Source organism: Pyxicephalus adspersus, chromosome 2 (genome assembly GCF_032062135.1).
Source record: "Pyxicephalus adspersus chromosome 2, UCB_Pads_2.0, whole genome shotgun sequence".
NCBI classification, from domain to species: Eukaryota; Metazoa; Chordata; class Amphibia; order Anura; family Pyxicephalidae; genus Pyxicephalus; species Pyxicephalus adspersus.
In genome coordinates, this window is record NC_092859.1 from 156,774,239 (window position 1) to 156,800,206 (window position 25,968).

At 40.6% G+C, this 25,968-nt stretch overlaps 1 protein-coding gene across 4 annotated transcripts in view; it reads left to right on the forward strand.

The window, feature by feature from the left end:
- Positions 1-878: 878 nt before the first annotated feature.
- The window catches only part of LRRTM4 (leucine rich repeat transmembrane neuronal 4), a 472,043-nt gene continuing 446,953 nt past the window's right edge, over positions 879-25,968 (forward strand). For 2 of the 4 annotated variants that reach the window (XM_072402846.1, XM_072402845.1), the window contains exons 1-2: positions 880-1,519; positions 3,333-4,879. In XM_072402846.1, coding sequence (XP_072258947.1) covers positions 1,516-1,519; positions 3,333-4,879 — 1,551 coding nt within the window. In that variant the 5' untranslated portion in view covers positions 880-1,515. Of the gene's footprint in view, positions 1,520-3,332; positions 4,880-25,968 lie in introns of all 4 variants that reach the window. The other 2 variants (XM_072402843.1, XM_072402847.1) reach the window with 2 other exon arrangements.

Consider the following 25,968-nt stretch of genomic DNA (forward strand, 5'->3'; position numbering starts at 1 on the left):
GCACTAAGAGAAAGAGCAGCAGTGACCGGTCATTATCATAGGATGCTCCTGCACAGAAAAGAAGCTTCACATTGCATTACTGCACAGATCTGGAAGAAATACACAAAGCTCACCACCATTTTAGTACTGACACACATGGCTCTTATATATAGACAATATTTGCTTATCTTGGAAGTGTTGGCCACCTTTGCTGGTTATGTTGCGTCCTGGTAAAGTCAATGTTGTGAGTTGAAGATAACCTGCAATGTTCCTTCCAGGAGGAACTTTATCTCCAGGCCACTCAATTTGTCACCATCATGGAAGCAACCTGCAGCCCTGACTCCACTCGGCAGTCCTGAACAACTAGGTTATCATTGCTCCACTGGGACAATATAAGAGACAAATACAACCGACCTCGGACGCAAAGGACGGGACGGCTGAGATAGGACGCACAGTGTACCAAAAAGAACGCAAGCTGCAAAATAAGCAACAAGCACAAATGTTATACTTTTCTTTTTGGGTAACGACCTTGTTATCCGTAGAGAGATAAGCGCGTATCTTTACGCCACGCTACCCTTCCTCGTCTTTGGATTTATCACAACCCATGAATTATTTATACAGATTTTAACAAGATAAAGCGCGTCTGGAACACCTCCTCACCAACAAGGCCACGTTTGAGATCGGTCAGAGATCCTAGAACCTCTGACGCGTAATCCATTCATCAAACCCACAAATGGCTCTCAGAGGCGATGGAGTTAATTGTGTTTTGTGAAAGAGTGAGAGAGCCTGCATTGCATTGCAATGACAAGGCTGACTTGTATGTGGCTTTTCCCTGCCTCCTCTCCTTTCTCCAGCAGGGGGCACTCTTCAGCTGATGCTCAGGCTGCTCAGCATCAGCAGTCTCTGGGAAAGATGCAAAAAAAAATCCTCCTGAATCCCAGCTGCTTTCCAACACACAGCTACATAGCAGTGTAAACCCTCAACAGCTATATAGAAAAAAGCAAGGCGGCACTTGTTCCAAACTTGGGGCTCTGGGCATCCTTTTTTTTTTTTTTTGGCCCTATGGCAAGTGGCATCACCATGGAAGAGATGGGACTGGCAATGGATGTCTAAAGATGGAAGGTACTGATGGGCAAGGCTTGTTAGGTATTGCGAAGATTTTACAGAGAAGTTGTATACCTTCCTTTGCTGGCTCTATCGTTCATTTCACATTGCTTAGGAATACCATGGATTCCTCACTGCTCTGAATTGCTTCTTTATTATAGGAGACTTCTTTCATCTATTGCTTATTATAAACCTTATGAAGACCAGGACATAAACTTTGCAATAAATCTCCTTATATATTTATATCTATTTTTTTTATATATCCATACAGCCAAGGGAGTGGGGGCTGAGCCTGACAACAGGATGGTTTGACACAGAGACCTGTATGGACCATGAACGAATAGCTGCCTCCTAATTGATAGGCAGAAAAAAGAACTATTTTTCCAGAGAGGATCTCTGAGAAAGGACGAAGGAATCGCAGGGTGACGGAGGATGGGTGAGTGAAGTTTTCTGCTTTGCTGCTCACAAACACTGTTCATGTATGTCAAGGCAAGCCTTGGCTTTAATTGCCCCATTTAATCTTAGCATGTCCATAGACACACACACACAGGGGATGGTTTTAGCCTTTGTGCATTCTATGCGACATGTAAAAATGGAAATACCTGGATATCCAGCAATGCTGAATCTGTACATCTGTAGAAATAAGCATGGAAACCTCATTTATACAGATGCTCTGCCGCCTCTTTTCTTAATTGTCTACATGCAGATATGACTTTATACAATGCAGACAGCCGTAGAAACCTCATAGACAAATGTTGCAGAGTTTTGCACCTGTAGACAGCAGCAGGTAGAAGATTTTGGCCATTTGGGTTTACTATGTATTGGGATGCATAGTGGTGCACATTCAGTATGTTTGCCTCTGCTGCATCCCATTCAGGCATTTCATTTCAGTCCGTTGCCCAAACTTGGTTCCCTTGTATGGGTTCGGTGCAGAAGTTGCACATTGTCCTGGGTTGTTGCATGGCTCCCCATCCATGCACAGTCTTAGAGACAGAGCCAATGTCTTGCCTATAGCATGCCAGGGTTGGATAGGGTATATGTACTATGCAGGCTTCCTCCACAGTGCCAGAGGATTCATCCACAGCTCCTGAATCTGATGCATTCATTGCACAGTCATAGAGAAGCCTCTTTACTAGCAGACAACACGTAGATGCCAGCTGGGTTTTTACTATTTTAACCCCTTTTCATCTTCACACTGACCCGTCTAGACTATAGCAATGTCCTTCTGTCAACAAAGCTAACTGGAAACAATGGAGTTAAAAGACACAGAAATGCACCCCCTCCCTCCCAAAAACAATGTCACATCTCTGATCTCTCATAGTCCGCAACACTGCTATTATTTAACCTGTCTTCTGCAATCATTTTGCTGCTCCCCAAATACTCTGGTTTGGCTTTCACATATCACAAGTACAAGTAGCAAGGTCAGATACCCTTCACGTTCTCTCCTTTGAACATAAGGGTTAAAACACATCATTTGGGATCTGTACCACTACTGCAGAAAGGGTTAAAAGACACTAATGCGTCTGCTTTAGCTTTACCCCCCCCTATATATTGCTACTTTGGAGCAACAATATGCAAACACTGCATCACTTTAATTAAATTCCAGCCACTAGGAGTTGCATTCAAGAAAAAAAAAAAAGGACATTTCATTCAACGTTAACCCTTACTGGCGCCGCTGTCCTTTTTGTTTTAAGCGCAAGTCCCAGAGCTTGTTTGAACTTCATCAAAACTAATACACGTTAGCTAATTGTATTTTATTTCCCAATAAATCACGCCGGTCCACCAGTATATTGCATAGTATGTACATCCAAAGGACACGTCTATAGTTTGGATGACACCGCTTGATATGTGCTCAGATGTACTTTGTGCATCCAATGCCCCAGAAGAACAATATATACATTTTGTAAATAATTCTGCCTTTATTATTGATTTCCTGTGTAGATGTTGTACTATATGTAGCAAATCCCAATTCAGGGGTGTGGTGATCTATTTGGGAATCAGGATGGTGCAGTCTGGCACTAGGGATGAAGACCCTTGCTTAACGGGGCCGTCTGCACAGCTTTGGATCTTCCAACATACCAGTCAAGAGTCTTAGTTAGAAGTCCAGGATTATTTTATTTGATCAGATTTCATTTCAAACAATTAATCAATGCACTGCTTAAGGCATGAAATAGAATTGATTGTGTCAATGTCTTTCTTAAGGTTCGTAGATTTCAATGCATGTTGTTTTTTCTTTCGCCATGCTGCAGGGTTCCAACTGATTAATCAGCTGAAAGGCATGAGTTTAACGCTGCTCCTGTTACCCGTACTCACCGTGGTGATTGTTGTGGGGGCACAGAAAACTTGTCCAAAGAACTGCCGGTGTGATGGGAAAATTGTCTACTGCGAGTCCCATGCCTTTAAAGACATTCCTCAGAATATTTCAGGTGGCTCCCAGGGATTGTCTCTACGATACAACAGCATCCAAAAGCTGAAGTTGAACCAGTTTTCTGGCCTTAACCAGCTGGTCTGGCTTTACCTTGACCACAATTACATTAACTCGGTGGATGAGGATGCCTTCCAGGGTATCAGACGGCTAAAGGAGCTCATTCTGAGCTCAAACAAAATCACCCACTTAGCCAATACCACTTTTCATCCTGTCCCCAACCTGAGAAATTTGGATCTATCCTACAACAAACTGCAGGTTCTTCAAGCTGAGCAGTTCAAAGGTCTTCGGAAGCTTTTAAGTCTGCACCTAAGGTCCAACTCACTAAAAACAGTGCCAGTTCGGGTTTTTCAGGACTGTCGAAATATGGAATTTTTGGATGTGGGATACAACCGGCTTAGGAGCTTGTCTCGTAATGCCTTTGCTGGTTTGTTAAAGCTAAAGGAGCTCCACCTGGAACACAACCAATTTTCAAAGGTGAACTTTGCCCACTTTCCTCGCCTGTTCAACTTACATTCCCTTTACTTGCAGTGGAATAGGATTCGATCCATCAGTCAAGGATTAACTTGGACTTGGAGTGCGCTGCACAATCTTGACCTTTCGGGAAATGACATACAGAACATAGAACCTGGGACCTTCCAATGTCTCCCCAATTTACAGAAGCTTAACCTGGATTCAAACAAGCTCACTAATGTGACCCAGGAAACAATAAATGCATGGATATCTCTAACTTCTATAACTCTTTCTGGAAACATGTGGGAATGCAGCAAAACTATATGCCCTCTGGTGTTCTGGCTTAAGAACTTTAAGGGAAACAAAGAAACCACCATGATATGTGCTGGACCTAAACACATCCAAGGCGAGAAGGTTATTGATGCTGTGGAAACCTACAATATCTGCAATGAAACCCCTGTGTTGGTGACTGAGAGGGCTTATCAGACAACCAAAGCACCCCCAAAGACCCACTTTGTTCCCAAGCCTACCGTGTACAAGTTAGAAAGTGTCCCACCAACTTTGTACACCCCTAGTCCTTCCTCAGCTCTGCAGACACCTATGGCTGAACAAGAATATGAGCATGTTTCTTTCCATAAAATCATAGCTGGAAGTGTGGCCCTTTTCCTATCCGTGGCCATGATTTTACTCGTCATTTATGTATCGTGGAAACGATATCCGGCAAGCATGAAGCAACTGCAACAAAGCTCGATGATGAAAAGGAGAAGGAAAAAGGCCAGAGAGTCAGAAAGACAAATAAGCTCCCCATTACAGGAGTACTATGTGGACTACAAACCTTCCAACACAGAACCCATGGATGTATTGGTAAATGGATCAGGACCCTGTACATATACAATCTCTGGCTCCCGGGAATGTGAGGTATGAAAACTCCAAAAAAAAAAAAAAAACTTGAAATTAAACATTTTGCTGCTGTTAAGTCGAGGTAGGAGTCTGTGACTTGAGTTTTTCTCAATCTCTAAGATGAATTATCAGGCTAGATACAAAATTTTTGAGTATTTTTTTAATACATTTCATTGTTATCACTGTTGTTTTTCTTTTTTTTTTATCCACTTTGGTGTAGGGTTGGTTTAATTGAATACAGCAGGAAAAAGGTTTTTTTTTTTAATTTAATTTTTTTTCCCTGGGAGCTGGGACGTGAAGGAAGTTCGTTCAAGAATGAAATTTGAATAAGCCTATTTTTCAATGGCAGGAGAGAGTGTTTGCCAAGTGGGGCAGTTAGGGACAAAACCCTAGAGATCATTTGATGAAAAGGGCATTCTGTGCCTGGTGTGTGATTTGTTTGCCATTATCTCTAAGTCTTTTTTATGGACTAATGAAAGGATTTGTCATATAATAAAAAAACAGGATAAATCAAACAAACAACACTACAAAACACACAAATTTTGTGTCTGGAAATCAAGAGGAGCTAAGCCAAAGATTACCACTCACTTTCTTGTTTCACGGAGAACAGAAAATTATCCATAAAGACCGTGTTTCCGTTTACTAACATTTTGATACATTAAATATGATTTGCCTTATGGAAAGATAAGACCGCCTTACTTCCCAACGATTGACAGTCGACCAGTCCATTTTGTAACTCATTATGCGGACCAAAAAAAAAAATATATAAAAAACACAAAACTATATTGAACTCAATACAAATCGAAATGCATTTGCAGCTTCTTAGCAAATTGGGAAATTTCTTTTTTGTTTCCTGTGGTTGCAGAGACGATCTACGGACATTGGACTGGCTGCTGAGGTTACACAAAATCCTTTCAGTATTCCACGCCTGATTGCTCAGGGAAGCTGAGCTGTTTTAACCCATTCTTCACTGAATGGGTTAAAGGCAGCTAAGCACATGTTGTGTCTTTATTTTCCTTTGTTTTGTCAATTTCATGCTGGTAATTTTGGGGTTATTTGGTTATATATAAATAGAGGGTTCTGTTTTTTTTTTTTAAATATGTATTTTAATAATGATGATAATTATAAAGCAAATGATGGTATTTCTTGTACATTGAATTGGACATCTAGGGTAAGCAGCTGGCACTGTGAGAAGTCTATAAAATGGCCAAGGGATGAGAGGGCACATCTGTAAAGCGTGATGCTGGGCAGTAAGCTGGCACGCTGTAGGTATTCCAAGCTCCCGGTAACTCTCCATAAAGGAGTTTGCTGAACGCCCCCTGTTGGTTGAAAGACAGCTGGGTGGATGAAATCCCACACCTTGCCAGCTGATCGGCCCTGACAATGTTGCCCTTCTCTTGTGTTATCTGCTTGGCTGCTGTTCTGAAATTGGCAATGCTGAATAAACCCGTCTGATGTACAATATGTCAAATTACACACGCTGAACTTAACTCGTGTGATAGAAGTCATCTTTATTCTGTTTACAGAAAAACAAGCAAAAAACAAACAAAAAAAAACATATGATCAAACGATTCTGTGTTTTGTTTTCTTTTGAACATTTGGGTTCGCGGTATTTGGACTGAGCCAAGATTGTAGGTTATGAGCACTCATGTATGATGCTGATCTAGCTTGACATTTATAAGAGACCACATTAAGACTTAGGCAGAAGAATGACTATGATAAGTGAATGTTTATGCTCGGTTGTCCAGGCCAGCTCTATAAAAATGTAAATATTGCGTCTACATAGAGACTAATTTTTAATTTTAATACAATCCATATTTACAACATTTCCAGGAACTGCTTTGTCTGAGCATTCTGTGTTTGAAACTATGTGTGATCAGAATTGAACTCATTCTAATTAGCTAAAAGGTCTTCTTTTTCCTCTGTCGATCGGCTTTTTAAATGCTTTCCTAGTGTTGGAATATTTGTAGACTAAATCCTTAAACATGGAACCATCTAGGAGGTCTTTGGACCCACTGTGTTGTATCAGTAGGGTACGTACCTTGGAGGGGGTAACACTGTCTGACTTCTATTCATCTTTATAGTTATTTTGCAAACCGAATTAGAAAATTAACAGTTCCAGTTAACTAGTCCTAGTCCACAGAACCTTGTGTGAAGGTCCAGAATGTTCGGGTCTATTTATTGATCCTGATGGACATTCTAACCATAAACTTTTCTATATTTGTTGTCATTCTCTTGCTAACTGCAGCATGCTGTGCATTACTCGTGCTCCACATGACTATAATGAGAGCAAATTCTAAGGTCTACTAAGCCAATGCACAACATTTTGTAAAGCTATCTAAACACTTGCAGTCTTATTCACAAAATAGTGCAAGCTCCTTGCACTAGGCAGGAATTGAACAATGTTGAACCCAAACAAGAGTCCAGTTTTATTTAATCAAATTACATGTGGTTGCTCCTAGCATTGTATACTGAATAATTCAATGTGTGTGTGTGGAATAAATAATCATTTTTCTGACATTTAACTATAGAACAGGTGGGAAAAATCCACAATAATTGATTGTCAGAAAACCAGTTCTATTTTTCTTTATCTGAAAGTGCAGCTTGGTCTTCAAACGTTCAGGTTAGCCATGAGGGCATAAGGTCAAGCCAAGTGCTGCTCACCAGGCAACGGGTCAACCATACTGGTGTTACATTTACATAATCAATGGACTACAAGGAGAATATAGGGACAATTTGTAACAATTGCCAATATTAGGTTGAAAAAACTTTTCTTCATCTCAAACGATGAATTACTGATGGTTATAGCTGCTGGAAATTATTGACAACTATTTTGGGGGAAAATGAAATATAAGGAATTGACAAATGATTCTGTCTAAGCCAATGTCCCATAAAAATAAATAGGAAAAGTACTTTTTTCATAGACAAAACTGTTGGCCTATAAGCTTTGACGCTACCTGGCGGTAGACAATCAATGAGACTATACATTTTTGGAAACTCAAAAGAGCTTCTAATAGTAAAAGAAACCTTTTGTTTTACCGAAAAAAAATATAAGAGAATCAGTTACCTAAACATAAACAGTACTTCCCCAACTGTGGGTCCTTTAGATCTGGTCCTTGGAAACTTTACCAAGCTTGGGCGATCTCCAATGATATCAATGCCTAAAGACAAGCTTTAGAGAGCCTTACTTTCCATTGTAATGTCATGGGAAAGCATAGTTTTCTGCTGAGTTTCTTACTGACCTACAACATAGCACCTTTGGTGTTGAGACATTTGGTGGTTTTCTATCTCATAGTCTGTGGGACATTGGGTCAGCAAGTCTTGGTCAGATCAAATTCCTCAATGTGAGCCATGTAAGTAGTTGCCTCAAGTTTAACTTTATAGCAAGCAGGACCTGAATCACCACAAATACTTAAGAAACCTGTACACCAGAATGGTTGGGGTGATCCCCTAGTGATAATGGCGCCATTGGTTGCAGAATACTAATAATGAAGCAGTTGGTGTCTCTTCACGCTTGAGATAAAGTCACCTTTTATATTGACATGAAAACATTCCTACCAAATGATACCATATCTCTAAGCTATATTATTGCTGCTTTTTTACCATTTACCTCTCATCTCCGTTTCATGCAAGGTCAATGAGGTATCTAAAGAAACCAATCACAGATAAGAATCCCTAAGTCTTCCCTCTGGAAGCTGATATCTCTGGATGCTATACATCACAGCATTACAATGCTCTTTGCTCTATTACACAATAAGCTCTTTTGTGTTATATAATGATGGCAGCAAATCTAAAGTGTGAAAGCTTAGATAATTTTCCAGAGCCCTGTGATTTTCATCCATCAGCATTTGAGGCAAAGGCTAAAAGTGCCAAGTTGCCAAGTTGAGATAAATAAATTGATTTTGCTAACAAAGGCATTATAAGAATGTGTTTCCGTTGTGATAGACAGGATATCTATGATCGGGTCATACCCTACATTCTTTGGCGGCTTTGTCCCCTTGGAGTTTTTACTTTTCATGGCTTGCACCCCTCCCTGGTGCTCTATATACAAAAAAGCAAAAAAGAGTCTGCTGTATCCTGATATTCTATACACTCAACAGAGAGGGGAATGGGTTCAAGAAGAAGAGACATATAAAATAGATAATAAAAGAGAATCACCCCGACATACTAGAGCTGGGGATAAACAAGGTATCCAAATGGCGCAAATTCACCCTAAAGTAACCCATATTCCAAACTTAAAACAATACTACTTTCTCCTAAACTTTCACCTTATCCATTATAATTTGCCAACCCCTAAGTATTGTAGGTAATCACAAAAGGAGAAGAGGACAAATAAAGGGTTTTTCAATTAATACTACTTTCTCTTTAAGTTGGTAACCACTCTATAATTGTACCTTTTATTTTCTGAAAATCCAAAAAAAAACAAAAACAAAATCATTTTTTTAGACTACCGGTAAGAGGGTGGCTGCATTGTATTATCTCTAGATGGAGCACCATTACAACACTTTTATGCAATGATCACAACATGAATATGAATGGTATTAAACCTGCAATTACCTATAATACGGAAAGCAAAGGTATACACGCACAAATCCAAGAGAGTTTGTTCTAAGTAAAAGTTTTGGGAAACTTTACCAGCCCATCTACTGATGCATATGTTTATATGTTGTGTATTGATCATGCAAGTTTGATGCCTTTTCAGTTCAATGCATGACTGAAAGTGAAAGAAAAGCTGAAAGTGCTTGCCCTAGCAAGGCATTGTGTCTTTTATACTTCGTGTTTAATTACTTTGTGTGTGGGCATTGGGGCACTCCTAAAAATGAATGGCAATGGACTGCAAAGTGTTAACCATTATTGTGCAGCCCATTATTGTGCAGTGTATTAACATGCATATTGACACATGTTAATACACGCACTACTGCATGTGCAATGGTGTGGATGCATCTGCTGCCTCAATTGCTTTACCCTAAAGCTAAACTCAGCCTAGTGCAGTGTGTATAGTGATGATTATGAGATGTGCATATGTAGGATAAGACATGTGCATGACTTGACGGGAGTAAAAAGGGAAGCTGTTTATATAGATCCTGAGATGTGGATAACTGTTGCCCATAGTGTGCTACCCCTCTTATATCATATATCTCTCCCTCATCATACATCTAAAACACCAGCATCAGGAGTAATAACTTCATTAGATTTAAATATAAGTGCCCAGTGGATCAACATTTGGTTCCAATACCCTGGTGCAATGCCCCATGACACTACTACAGTATGGAACAATGAATCTCAACCCTTTGTGCACTTTGTTCCTGAAACTTTTACTTTTTTATATACAGTTTATTGTACAAAGCAAATTTTTTTAGAATGAAATGTCTGTAAATGATTTTCAAAGTCTGCCCCATGCAGTTTTAACAATCCATGCTCCTATTCTAAATTTAAAGTGAAAATGTTAGCCAAGAAATTTAGACAGTGCTGATATCCGGAATCTCTGTGTTTATTATTTCTTTAAAGCAGAATTAAACTGAACTGCTGGTTCACAGGGTTTTGCCATATTGGGCCAGTATGTAGAACATATTTGCACATTATAGCAGACCCACCTGCCAAAATGCTCCAATTTGATATTACAACAGGTCCAATATCTTGCGTTGCTTCTGTGACATTCTTACCCATCTGGTCCTCTTCTGTGGGTCTTTGACCGTCTTCGTTGGCTGTTTGGGATAATGTAACTCCTGAACATGCACATGGGAGTTACTTTGTCCCCATGAGTCCAGTGAAGATTGCTGAAGACACAGGACCTGGAAGAAGACTGGCAAAGATATCAGGGCAGCAACACATGAGCAACATTTAGGATATCTGGACTGCCCATAGGAACATCATTACAGTCTGTTCTGTATTAAAAAATCCAACTTGTCCACACAGTCATATGGTGCATGATCTAAGATTTTCATCCTGATCCTTGCTTTACCACTTGGCCGGTGTCAGACTGGAACAAGCATGTGCCTATAATGGGCCAAAGAGTCAAAGGGCCTGGTTTATTAAAGCTCTCCAAGGCAGGGGAGGATACACTTTCATCAGTAAAGCTGAGTGATCCAGCAAACCTGGAATGGATCTGGTCCAGAATTCAAAACATTTGCTAGCAAAAGCAAATACCTTTTAAGCAATCCATTCAGATTTTCTGGATCAGCCAGCTTTAATGATGAAAGTGTATCTTCTCTAACCTCGGAGAGCTTTCATAAATCAGACCCAAAGTCTCTAGCAGTGAAGAATGGATGAGGATGGCACACATGGAACTTGCTTTTTAATAATTCAGCAGTTGCGGCTTCCATTTTTCCATCCTGCCAGGTTTTTTTCGAGGGACTTTATATGATGTTATACGGAAAGACCAATGTAATGATAATGCCATAGACATCCATTAAAAGCAAGAGTCTACTGCAAGTAACAGTAGTTCAGCTAGACACAAAAACACTACAAAAAGATAAACAATTTCCAGGAAACCAATCTGCTTTGTTAGAAAATGACAGCTGACACCTTATTGGCTGCTATGGGGAAGACAATCACTATTCTTTGCACCCATTTACAGATCAGCGTTCTATAATATCAGTTATTAGGCATCAATTTGCAGCTACAGTTTTTGTTTGCATGACAATTCTCCGAATCACTAAAAATCCTGACAATTAGGTAGCTGAGTCATTTTTCAGCAGTGCTAATTTTGCATAATGACACTTTACAGGTGCAGTATACAAATAGCAATGCCAATACACAGGCGTCATGTTTGCAGGCCTCAAATGAGGCGCAACTGAAGTATTGCTGTGTAATCTTAGGAACAAAATTCAGTTCTAGCACCAGCCAGTTACAAGAGCTCATGACAAATGATGGAGTCAGAAATGTTTATCGGTGATGTTCCTTTAATATTAATGTTCTTTGGATGGCACTGGACCAAGGCTGTCTCTGTGCACATGTAGATTTATAACCCAGATCTGACACCTGTGCTCACCATCTTTCACCATGGGTGTCAGGGAATAGGTACAGTCCAATAACCTCATTGGACACATGAGAAGATCAACTGCCAATTTTACACTGGACCAACCACTTCAAGTGATTTTCCTGATCTATAACTGATCAATAGGAGGGCAGAAAACATTCTCAGTGTGTGTATGATATTCTATTCTTCTGACCATGGGGTTTGTATGGGGTGATCCATAGCACAGATGGGAACTCACAAACAGTTGTACTTAGTCATTTATACAACCAGCTCATTTATTGAGCCTGATTTATTATACATTTATACAACCAGCCTGATTTATTATAGCTCTCCAAGTCTGGAGAAGATGAGTTATCATGGGAGAACCTTGGTATACATCAAGCCTGGAAATATTTTCTTAAACATCATTTGGCAAATGTTTCCAATCCTGGACAATTCATTCCAGATTTGCTACATCATCCAGATTCTCCAATGATTGTCTATCTTCTGCAGTCTTAGAGGTTTTCGGTAAACTTGGCCCAACATGTATTCTTTTGATTATCATTTACCAACACATTCAATAGAGGTCCAATCGACATCCATTCCTTAGAACTAATTTGCTCTCAAATTCATTATTATTGAATAAGACTTCTCAGACTGTAATGGACTCCTGAGTCTATGCATCCAAAAATGCTTGTAGAGTGTACATGCTTTAGAAATGTGCTAAAGGCAGGTAAGAAAATTCTGAGCATTATATTTGCAATAGAATCCGACTTGATTTTTTTTCTTTTCTACACTTTAGTTCATCTTTGAATGTCATGGTACTTCAATGTCCAATGGGAATGCTCCATTGGGTTGGGAGCAAGGTTGTCTTTTCTAGAAAAAGTCTGAATTCATCATAATTTCAGATGCCCGTGTTGGGTTTATGTATCATTTTGACATTGATTAGCAAGCATTGGATAGTCATGATGCCCAGAAGTCATGCATTTCCAGAAACTGAGTTTAGAAGTGACATTCTATGTGATTCTCCTATCAGAGATCTTCTTTAAGATAAAAGAAATACAACCAACGGTGGGCAGAATGGAGAAACCCAACACAGTCACCGAAGTTAGCCTTTGCTTGTGCATTTTCTCATGATCATGGTCAACGCAAATTGGGCAAATTGGTCAAATTTGATAAATTGTTCAGCTATTGTCTCCTTCACATTCCTGTCTGTAGGAAGTGTAGCAATGATCATATTGGGAGAATCCCTTCATGATTGGCCTATATATCTGTCAGGACCGCCATGACTTTTTAGGAATCTAGGAGGTGCATTTCTCTCTCTTTCTGCTGTAAAATCGGTCTTTAATTAAGTTGGACTTGAAAAGGGATGAATTGGTAAGGAAGATTCTTTACCAAGGTGAATTATAATAGCATAGTGTATGCAGTGAAAGTTCACTTTGTAAAGATAACCCAAAAGAATAGAACCTCATAAAGAGAGTCAAACAGCTAACATCTTTATTAAAATCACACAGTACAAAAGGCCTTTAGATATAGGTTGTTTGTGTTAGATCCGAATTGTTAATGTCTTCATGTACATACATAGGTCATGGTAGATACAAATCAGCCAAAGGTAAGTTAACGCCCTCCACGATTCATTGATAACTGCTTCCTTTCGAGTTTTTCGATTTGCCACACTTACTCGGCGAGCTTCTGGATTCCTTGGCTGATGGGCACTGCTTTTATCATTGTTTGGAGGTTTATAATTCTATCAACTGGAATTCAATCTTGTATTTCCTAAACCAAGCCCTCGTCTTAAGCCCCAAACTGTGCCAGAACATCTGTGACCTCCTGACTAGCCTTGCTGCAATACTTTCCAGCAGGTACCCGTGGATCCTTTTGCTATTGACCTGTGTTATCTGCATTAATATAGTGCCATATACAAGTGTTTTGGATTGTCTACTATTCCGCATGTCCTCTGAGAAAGGAGTTCTGCAAAACCCATAGGAACATGGAGTTACCTTTAGCTGATTTGCATCTACCATAATTTGCGTATGTACATGTTAGCAATAGATGTTCGGGCTCAGTTTGGAGCTTATTAGAGACAGGGGCTCTTGGTTTAAGCACTAACAGATGGAATACCAGTTGATAGAATCATAAACTTCCAAACAATGGTAAAAGTTGTGTCCATCAGCCAAGGACTCCAGAAGCTTCCAGAGTTAGTGTGATCAAATGAAAATCATGAAGCAGTTATCTGTGAAACGCGTAGGGAGTTAACTTGCTATTGGCTGATTTTTATTTACCATTATCTGTGTTTGTACATAAAGATGTTAACAATTAGAATCTAACACAAACCCCTTATATCTGAAGGATTTTTTTATTGTTTGATATCAATAAAGCTTTTATACTGTTTTTAAAACTTTTAACATTTTCCATTTTGGTATATCTTTGCCACATAAAATCTCTTTTTTTTACCCTTCTTATGGGGTTCTGTTTCTTTATATATTAATGTTAAAAGATGTGATTTTCTATGTCTTAGACTAAATCTTTTTATTTGCCTTCTCTTCTTTGATACCCAATGACATGCAATGAAACCTAAAAAAAATTTGTGTTTTTTGCACATGGTAAAGATTGATCTCATTCACAAAGCTAAGTGAATTCTGCACAGAGTTAATTGACTTTGCTATGTGAACAGCCTCTATTCCGTTAGAGAAGCCTTATGTCAGCTTCTATACATTTCACCTCGCCGTTATTGCCATTCTTTTATATAAATCCATGTCTGGAATAAAAGGAGAGAGTGGTATGAAAGCAAACCTATAGAGAAAGTAAATATTTCCAGAAGGAATCTCAATCAGGCTTTAAAAAACAATTTCATATTGAAAATGTTCATTTATGATGACAATTGTACTTTGAGCGTGATACTTTGCTGATTCATATTACAGGTAACTATGGCAACAGGGGGTAAGGATGACATCACCACAAGGGGTCAGGCTACACTGAATTTTGAGATTTAGCCCTCTGCTCTGGTTAGGATTTGTCCTGTGCACCATCCCTATATTACCCGGTGCCGTCCTCATACAGCAGGAAATGCATCCATCATACCGGGTCATATGTATGCAAGAGATACTGTTTGTGGTACCCCTAGCAATCACAAAGTTGTCTCCTCAAATAATTTCTTGGATGTGACCCCAGAGTGGGGCTGGTTTGCTAAAGGAGTTCAGGTTGTTTACTTAGCAAAGTGAATTATCCCTCCGCAAAGGAACTTTCACTTATCTTAGGTCATGCAAAAATATGTGATATTTCCTTGCACAAGATTGGATGGTTGAAGTCAAAGCTTCAGTTCATTCACATAGCAGGGTGATTCGCTGTTTTTAAATAGATTATGTTAATACAATGGTAAATGAAGAGCCGATATCCAACCTATTGGGTCTGATTTATTAAGGATCTTCAAGACTGGAGAAGATCTAGAAGACTATCATGGAAGATCCAGCAAACCTGGAATAGATTTCCAAAATATCGTGCTATTATTTGGCATATTATGTTTTTTGGCCTGGACCAAATTCATTCAAGGTTTGCTGGATCAACTATTTTTATCATTAAACAGTATTTATATAGCACCAACATATTACGCAGCGCTGTACATTAAATAGGGGTTGCAAATGACAGACAGATACAGACAGTGACACAGGAGGAGGAGAGGACCCTGCCCTGAAGAGCTTACAATCTAGGAGGTGGGGGAAGTATCACACAATAGGAGGGGAGATATGGAATGGTGGGAAGTAGTGAGAGTTTAGGAGACAGAAGAAGACGGGTAGGTGAGGTTGAAAAGATGGGTTTTAAGGGATTTTTTTAAATGTGGAGAAAGTAGGAAGAAGCTGAATCGGAAACGAGTTTCAGAGAGTGGGGGCAGCCTTAGAGAAATCTTAGAGCCATGCATTGGAAGGGGTTATGAGTGAGGAAGTCATTAGTACTTCATTGGAAAAGTAGAGAACGTGGCTAAGGGTGTAATTTGCGTATCAGGTCAGAAATGGTGGTAAATAAATAATAAACATATTGTTCATTAAAAAATACTTTTTCCAGTAGTTATTTCCAATAAACTTGGCTAGATAGGTTGGTCACCAGTTGGTGAGGTCCCATAGTATGGGACATTTTCAGATGGTACTATCAGTATTATTTTGTCTTTGGAAGTTTTCATATGCCATCGTCCTGTTCTGGTCTTTTGGTGTGTTCTTGTACCTTTGATGAGGAATGAGTGGCCTCCAGGTGTAGTTCCAATTTATTTATTGCTTTATGACATGTGTGAGCCTCTTCAAAAAGTGTCTGCACTCTATTTATTAGGAATTTCCAAAAACTAATTGCATCACCCTCCTTTGCAATATGTTCCAAGAAGTGGAGTGTGGCTTTCACATATAACTGCATGCATCTAAAATCTATGTTTTTTTTTAATGAAAATTGTTAACATTGTAATCATTTTTTGATCAAGTTGGTAGATGTGATGGGAAATGTTCACACTGTTCCATCATTGGTGTTAGCTTATGCTACAAATGGCAGCAGCTATAACATTAGGTATGAATTATGCTGAGATTGAGTGATATCCTTTAAAACCTTCATAACAGAATGATGTCAGATCAAATCAGAGACTTGGAATTAAAATCCTGAGTCAGATCAAGTCAATGACTACTCAGCCAATCCAGCCATTGGACAATGGCAGCTGTCATTTCCTGGTGGTGAGATTGGCAGAGCTGTACTATCCATGTCATTGACAGGCTGGAATGGAAGTCATATTTCTCAAATTCTGAGTTCTTATATGAGATCAGAATAGCTCTCATTTGATTTAGAAGTGACTCTGTTCACAACCAACCAACAGCCACCGTTGACAAGTTAGACCATGGATAATCCAGCCATGTTGAGTAGTGGATGTGTTGGTCCCATGATGGTTATAAGCACTAATGGGTAGGTTTGGGCAAAATCATGAAAACCAGGTGTAAGCAGCACCAGTGCTCACCAGACACCAGTCCCCAATCTAACACCGCCATCTTCGCCTTAGGCTAGCCCCCGCATAGCCAGAGGTCATACACGGGTAATCACTCCACCAGACGAGGTGCTCAGGGATAAAGACATGCAGCATACAATCACAGGGTCAGGAACAGGGAAAGTCAGCAACATTAAAATTAACGAATAAACACATCATTAGCAGGTCAGTCCAGCTTACCGCTATAATGGGCACTGGGGACTGGGAGCAGAGAGGCTATAAAGTCCCAGCAGCCAATGGCAGGATGAAGCCAGGGACTAATCTGCTCCAAAATCCCCTTTAGCTGTGCACAGCCTCGGAATATGTGTTAGGGATGCTGAGAAGATACATCTCAGGCTGCACAGCTAAAGGGAAGCAGGGGATCCGGCTATTTCCTTGTTCTCCCTACTGCTGCAAGTGACACCACTAACACCAAGCCATAGGAAAGCCATATTGTTGCATCCCACCACTGAGCTCTTTGCAGGCTGCAGCATTAGGAATAGCATGTTGTCTTTCCTCGAGGTCTGCAATGCTAGTTGGTGAGTAATGCAGGGGCGTAGGGGTGGGTTGGACTGGTGGTTGTTTTTAAACTTTCCAAAGCTTCACCACGCACGACACTTAACACCATGTTTTCTGTTGACTATCATTTTCCTACTAACACATTTAGCGAGCAATTGGCTGCAATTGCAAAAAATAAGTATGATTTTTGTCTGGGAATCCAGTTCAAATGCCAGGTGCACATTACATCAGCCCTATTATTAGAGATCTGCTGACAGTGGAAGACCTCCTGCAGACATTTTGGCCAACAATGACTAATGACTTCTTTCTGTGTAATCATCTCATAATATTAACATCAGCGGGGTACAAAGAGAAGGCATAAATATAGCACTAAATATATATGTACTATTCAGGGGCATAGCAACAGAGAGGGACAAAAATGGGAAGCTTCAAATCCATGGAGCTGTATTAGACAAAAAGTGATCAGATATTTCATGGTCTACGTGTGATCAAATGTGTTTAGGACCTGAAGTCATATATATAGGACACAAATGGATGGAGTCCTGCAAGTACTAGAGTCACTATTGATATCAGTCTCCGCTGGTCCCTGTACAGAAGAGCTGGGGAAGGAAGCAGAATAAGGATCAAATCAGTTCTGACATGGAAAAGGAAGCAGAATGACAAAGAGATGAACTCATCATTTTTCTGCTTCTCCTTTGACTGTCTAGTTACAGGCTGATGGAGGTCAACAAAGACCTGGGCTCAGAGGGTTGGATGTGGGCTGAATAAAGCTGGCTATCAGGCTGGGGACATCTAGTGGCATAAAAAACATTGAAGGTGAATAGTAAATAAAAATCTGTTGTTGTTGTAGCTTGTTACTTATATCTGGGTTCCTGCTTTGCGTATATCTAACACTAAAATAGTTTTGGATGCTTTGGATAGAGGAAAGGGATAAGACTTCTATCAAAGAAATTTGATTTTCATTGACTTAGTCTAGGTTTACACTTTGCTGCTGACATGCAGTAATGTGAAGGATAAAGCATACATTGCATGCAGTGTATGTTACATGTGTTAGCGTGTTGTGGTGATGTTCATTTTGGATATAAACCCCAATACTCCTGAGCTCCATACACACACTAGATTGTTGTTTCCTGTGACCATTCTGAGCAAAAATCACAAAATGTGTGCTCTGGTGTCCCCCAGTATTATGGAGGAGTCATTAGTAATGCAGCATGTTGGATCCCCAATGACAGCCAAAGCCACTGTAAGATCTACTCCTGCCGTGGGGTGCCTCTCCTATTTTCTTCTCCATTAAACATCACACAGGGATTGGGAAAAAGTCAAGAATTTGTATCACCCAAAATTTGAATATTTATGGTGATAATTGATTCTGTGTATTGATCCCAAAGCCAAGCAGCTCAACATGCATGCGTTGCAACACACCACACCGCATATTGGTGTATTATGGCACATTGTGGTGATCTTCATTGGAAAAAGTAGTCCGGCCCATCTTACAACCACTGTGACGCACCACCACCCCTACTTTTTAGGACAAGCTTCTCAAACCCAACACATTAACGCCTGCAAAATTTAAGGATAAGTTCAATTTTAGATAGATTGTAAACTACAGCAGTGTATTGCAGCGCCATAGGCCCTGATTTATTAAAGTTCTCCAAGGCTGGAGAGAATACACTTTCGGCGGTGAATCTGGGTGATCCAGCAAACCTGGAATGGATCTGGTCCAGAATTGAAAACATTTGCTAACAAATAGCTAATGACATTTAGGAACTCCATTCCAGATTTTCTGTATCACCCAGCTTCACTGATAAAAGTGTATTCTCTCCAGCCTTTGAGAACTTTAATAAATCAGGGCCATAGTGTCCAACTGTGTTTTCTACAGCTCCAATTCAACTGAGTGGGGAAGGCCAAGAACCATTTTGTGCACGTTTGTATGTGGTAGCACTTGCATTGCAACAGTGGTAGGGTTGCCAGGATGTTGCTTCTAGTTGTGAGATGGATTTTCCTCTACTGGAACAAGAACCACAATGCAAACACATAAGCACAAACAATGTTTAAAAACACACTGACCTATGGTGAAGGGTGGCACTCCTGGGTGCATAACAGTTTGCTACATGTCCAGGAATGACAAACCCTACAGTTTTATCTGAAATAGTCCTTAATGCAGATAGAAATTTAAATCAAGTGGGTCCTTTATTCCGGAAGGGACAGATGAAGTCCTTTCTGCAATAAAATAACCCTAACTACCTAAATTAATTTTTTTAAATACACTCACCTGTCCTCGGTCATGGGCCCTGATATCTTTTTCTTCTCATCTTCCTGGTTCTGATCTTGGGTTATCTTTTGATTTTTTGGGTCCGTACGATGTAACTCCTGCACATGTGCATTGGAGTTTATTCAGTCCTGTTGGCCCTAAGGAAAGCCGGTGTACAGAGCAGATCTTGGCCACATGGGCTGTGCATGGGCAGCTCCGGTTTTTTTATATCAGGTGATCAGACAGGTAAGTCTGATTTCTTACAAAGGTGACATTGATTGTCCCTTCTGCAGAAATGAATCTACCTGATTGCATGTTTTTTTGCAAGAATATATTTTCACTTTAAACCCAACTTATGGGTGATTTCCAGGCTCGGTCATGGGAATGTGACAATAAGAGATAAAAGGCAGTTTTAACATAGCTCCAAAATATTAAATAAAAGTAAATTTGGAACCCAACGTTGGAGTGGTATTATAGAATAAATTAGCAGATTAGAAGGTAAATAGAAATAAAAGTGGAATTATATATGAAATGTCTGTTGATTTAGGCTGGAGAGTCGGGCAAGTGTTAAGCACATGGCTGCATGTCCAGGATGGCACTGCCGGTGGTTTCATTTAAACGCCAATTCATTTATTTACTGGCCTCAGTCAAGGTTGGAAATATGGCCGAGTACAGCGCCGCTTCCATTCTTAACCTCCAAATGTCAATAGGTCATTGGCAAAGGGTTAGACAATCTCCACTTGTTGCCATGGAAAGAAAAAAAAAGACTGTGCCAGTTAACAAGCATTCTCCATGAATACTAATGGTTTATTTCCAAACGGTGCTGAATTACTGAAACAGCCAAGGCACTAGCTGTGTCATCTACATAGACATTAGCAGCTTCAGTAAGGGCAGTTTTAACCCTTTGTTCCCCTGGCATCGTGCCACGCTGCCGATTATACACTAGGAGCAAAAAGGAAGTTAACGGGACGCTGGGTAATAGCGGATAATGAAGCAGAAATCCCATTACAAGTGGGGAATACATAAAGGCATTGTGGTTTATTCACTAAAGTGCCACAGCCATTATCAGGCTGTAATACCATTCGCTTAAATGCCCTTTAAGTATTGATAATGACTCTGATCCATAACAAATGTATTCCATAATCATATGCTGTCTTGTGGGGAGAGCGGTGACCTTATATATAAGATTATGTCCCTTTACATTTGGATCTATCGTTCACTTAATGCCGCTTAAGAGCCTGGAGTTTGAAACAGACAGCGGTCCCCTGATACCATCCAATATTGTGCAGACAATTGGCTGCGCTCTGCCCTTAACCCTTTCTACTCCTGCGCTGCATCATGTTCCTCTTCCTGTACATGGCGATTACACGTATTTACAGCCAAAAGCGGCTTTGCTCAGCACAGCTTCCAGATTTTTTTTTGCTTGCGGGCTAATTAAAATGATTATTTGGCTTTAGTCAATTATTGTTCCAAGCCGGGCTTTTATTAGAGACTTTATTAACACGGCGCAATCTTTCTGTCAAAATACAGAGTTCAGTTTCAGGTCTGCACTGGTTGGGGGTACGGGAAGCTTCATTTAGGCCTTTGGAAATACGGCCCCAAATTAATATTAGGAGCATTGAGACCCCTGGACACCTATCCTGGTTTTCGGAGGCTTCTGATGATCCCCTCACAAGCAGGTTTATATGAATTACCTTCAATGCTCTACACATGTGGGACTGTGTATGAAGGGAAAGCATGATGAACATTTATTACCTACACATATGCTGCAGCCAGACGTATCCATATTTCCCACCTCTCCTCTTATGCTGCTTCTCTCTGTAGTTTTTCTTCATTGGATTCTATTTCATCTGGGAATCAGATTCAAGCTCCTGTTCTTTGCCTTCAAATCCCTCCACAACTCTTGCCCCACCTATCTTTCTGATAGCAAAATACCCCCCAGGCGCTCTCTTCACTCCTTCAAAGACCTACTAATGACTTCCTCTCTCATAACCTCGTCACACGCACGGCTCTAAGACTTTTCTAGAGCTGCCCCAACTCTCTGGAATGGTCTTCCTCATCCTGTTCAGCTTGCTCCTACTTTCTGCTCATTTAATAGAACACCTAAAACCCAACACTTCAACCTCACCTACCCGTCTTCTTCTGTCTCTTAAAACCTCACTACTTCCCACCATTCCATATCCCCCCTCCTATTGTGTGATACTTCCCCCACCTCTTAGATTGTAAGCTTTTCTGGGCAGAGTCCTCTCCTCCTCCTGTTTCATTGCGTCTGTCTGTCATTTGCTCTTCGGGGCAGGGTCCTCTCCTCCTGTATCACTGTCTGTATCTGTCTGTCATTTGCAATCCCTATTTAATGTACAGCGCTGCATAATATGTTGGCGCTATATAAATACTGTTTATTAATAATAATAATAATAATAATATTAATATTTGCAACCCTTTTAAAATGTACAGCACTAATTAAATACAGATTATTAATAATTATAATAATAATTATTATATAATATAATATAAAAAGTCCCTGCTGCCAATGGCAGGACAGGATGGAGCCAGGGACTAATCTGGTCCCAAAATACCATTCAGCTGTGCACAGCCTCAGAGTTTGTGCTGGGGATGCAGAGAAGATACATCTCAGGCTGCACAGCTAAAGGGAAGCAGGGGATGCTGCTATTTCTTTGTTCTCCTTGCATGGTGTGATACTGCGGTAGCGCACAGCATGGGATTGCTGGACAGATAAATGTCTCCTAATACTGAGCACCTAGAGGTCCCTCACAAACTACCGTATTTTTCGGACCATAAGACGCACTTTTTTTCCCCCTAAAGTGGGGGGAAAATCAGGGTGCGTCTTATGGTCCGAATGCATATTTTTTTACTTACCTGTATCCCCGCCGGTCCCCGCAGCCAGTGTCCTCCTCTGTGTTCCTGTGTCCCAGCGTGCGGCACTTGTGCCCGCCCACGAAGGCGGCGCCGATTGGTTTGATGAATGCCGATCGGCGCCGCCTTCATGGGCGGGCACAAGTGCCACATGCTGGATCTCAGGGAAACACAGAGGAGGAACACAGACAGAGGCAGATAGCAGCCAATGTCTGTGTTCCTCCTCTGTGTTCCCCTGTGTCCCAGCGTGCGGCACTTGTGCCCGCCCATGAAGGCGGCGCCGATTGATTTGATGAATGCCGATCGGAGGCGCCTTCATGGGCGGGCACAAGTGCCGCACGCTGGATCTCAGGGGAAATCAAATGAATTTTTTTTTTCTTGTTTTCCCGTGCGGAAAACCTGGTGCGTCTTATAGTCCGGAGCGTCTAATGGTCCGAAAAATACGGTATACATTTATCAGTGGATTGTTTTTTTCACATTTTTACAGGACGTCTATTTTAATCAAATATTGCCAAACTATGCCACCTAGATGAAAATAAGTCGGTATCTTTCACAGTGTTTAAAGTTTGTAATCATGCCCTGGAAAGTACTCTGTTGAGACCTCATTAGAGGAAGACCCTGAGACTTCTCCCCGTGTAACTGAGCACCGTGGGGCACAGAGACACAGAAAAGTATTGTGTAATCCCCACTCATCTGAACGTAAGAAGATCTTAAGACTTTTGATCATCGATGTGTTTGAAAACACACAAGCCTTACTTGAGTAGTACAGCTGATCCCATTAGCAGAATATCTTACTTTTACTAGGAAAATAGAACTGAATGACTGCATGGAACTCAAGGAAATGTGTGATATGCACTCCATCCCTAATGGCAGTGACAAAGACTACAATGCCGATTAGAATTGGTTGCAACTAACAACCCAACCCTTCGTTACTACAGCAAACAATTGATGTCATTTACTGATTTATCTGAAAGTAGAATGGCCAATCATCACATTTTTACTATAAAAAAGGATAGATAACCCTTTATTTAATGGAAAAAAGGTGTTGTTTTTTATTGCCACGGTGGTAAAGACTAAATGAGAAGCCTGCAGCCTCCATACGTCACATATCCCAGGAGTCTGTGTGCTGCTCCTTCTAAACATGCCCGGTCTCTGAGATACATTTATCCTTTTTTTTCTAATAACAGACTTTTAGTTTATTAACCAAGCCATGTTTGTATATAGAGAGCTTGATTTATTAAAGCTCTTCAAGACTGCAGAAGATAGACTATCACGAGAGAACCTGGGGACACTGCAAACTTGGAATGAATCTGGTTCATGAATATAATCATTTGCTAACTTTTAGCAAATGATTTTTAAGAAATCCATTCTAAGTTTGCTAGATCACCCAGGATCTCCCATGATAGTCTATCTTCTCCATTCTTGGAGAGCTTCAATACATGGCCCAGAGTAGCAAAATGCGGTGTTACTCAACCTTTCGTCACAGGAGAGAACCATTGAAATTACTTTCAGGGCTTCAGGGAACCCCTTCTGTAATTACTATACCCACAGCTCACAATACATTAATGTGATGGTCAGTGGGAAGAATGTCTCTAACATTGCCAGCTATTGTAAAGAATGTCACCCTTAAGCTACGTACACATGTCCAATGGTTCTCGTCTGATTATCAGCTCGGGGTCGATATCGGACGAGAATCTGGCGTGTGTACAGCTCCCGTCATCCATCGGCCGAACGACCGTTCTGGAGGATCCATGGATGATGGACAACGAACAATCCTAATGCAAGGGAAGGGGCAGAGTGTGCAGCGGGTGCCGCTTCGTCGCTCTCCCCCTCCCCTCTCCATTGAGCAGAATGGTGCTGTATGTACAGCGCTCGTTCATACATCTTGAAGTCCTTAGTTGTTGGAAAGGATCGTGAATAATCCTTTCCAGCGACAATAAATACACATGTGTATGCAGCTTTACAGATAGCCAAGAAGATCATTGGTGTCACTTAAACTGACCTGAAAAGCACAAACCTCTGGAGGAACCTTGGTTGGGAATCACTGGCGTTGTGTATAGTTCCATTTTAGTGTACATTGTCTTCTCTTGCATCACCCAGCCTGTGTTGGATGCACAAAGCCAGCTCCCTCAACGTAAACTTCCGTCTGCCCTGATGGAGGAGGCACCTGTGACCCCAATAGATCAGAGATCCCAATGGGGTCCAGCTGCCCCCAATCCATATACTCCAAGCAATGCCATTTGTCAAACTAGAGTCTGAAGGAGATGGCATGGCCATGGAAATTGACAATACTTACACCTGCACTTTTTTTTTAGTGGTTCATGTATTGTGGTGCAAAGCAGGCTTCTGTGGTTATACATTTCATTACAGTCCTGAAAGAATGTTAACATGTGGTAAAGGAAGAGTTTTACTTTGTGTTACCGCAATACATAGATGTGAAGCCAGAATTACAGAAACAAGAGTTCTCCCAAAGGAAACAAAGATACGGTTAGAAAACAAGAGGTTAAACAAGCAGCAACGTGTACCAGAATGAGCTCTGAGTTCTGTGTAAATCTTCCAAGTGTAACAAACTACTAATTTTCTATGGGCTCCCCTACTAATTCTCAGACTGCTAGGAGAATTCCCACTGAAGCCTGAAGAATTTCACCAAAGGAAGGAATGCATTGCTAAAGGTGACACACACACAGGCACCAAAGCAATTACAGAAGGTGAGGACACACTGTATTCATTTTTACCTTATTCTAAATATGACTTAAGATTTCCCCCTGAGACCATCAAATGAATGAAGACAGCCTTGGCCCTGCCTATAATTTTCCCAGTGATTCTGTATCTCCGCTCTCCCAGGGTTCAGAGATAAAATAGCAGGAAATAGGTTGTGCTGGAGAATATATCCAGTTTTGAGGCTGGAAATTAGATTGAATTCCTACTGCTGAATTGTTAAAATGGGTTCCCCATGGGTTTTCAGTGATGGCCCCGTAGGATTTGATGTACGAATGAGATGTTATTCTCTCTGACCCACTTATTCTGAATTCTGCTTAGTGCTTATAGAAATTACAACGAAGCTGGGTATATATAGAATCCGTACAGGGAAATAACACATAGATATTTTTACTGATACCAAGACAAATATCTGAATTATTGCTGGCGCTCGAGGGAAGTTTTTAATGGGACGTATTATAATGTTCTAGCAAAAAAACTGAAATAACTGTGCACATTGGGTTCCTACTGTCCAAATGTAGCCCCGGCTTGATATTACAACTTTATTGGACTTTGATGAGGTGACAGCACAGATAAAGGTCTAGACTTTATTATACGAGCTGGACCATATAGTGCCATGCCATTAGAATGAGCAATCAGAGAAATGAGGGGGTCCTGCCTTGCATTTCAGAGCTAGCTTTGTCTGTATAGCCTATAAAAATGATGATTGGATGTTCATTGTATGGTAGTAAGTTGTATGACTCCTTTCTAGACCCTCCTCACCGTTCCCCCTATAGTTTTCCAAAAGTTTTCAAAAA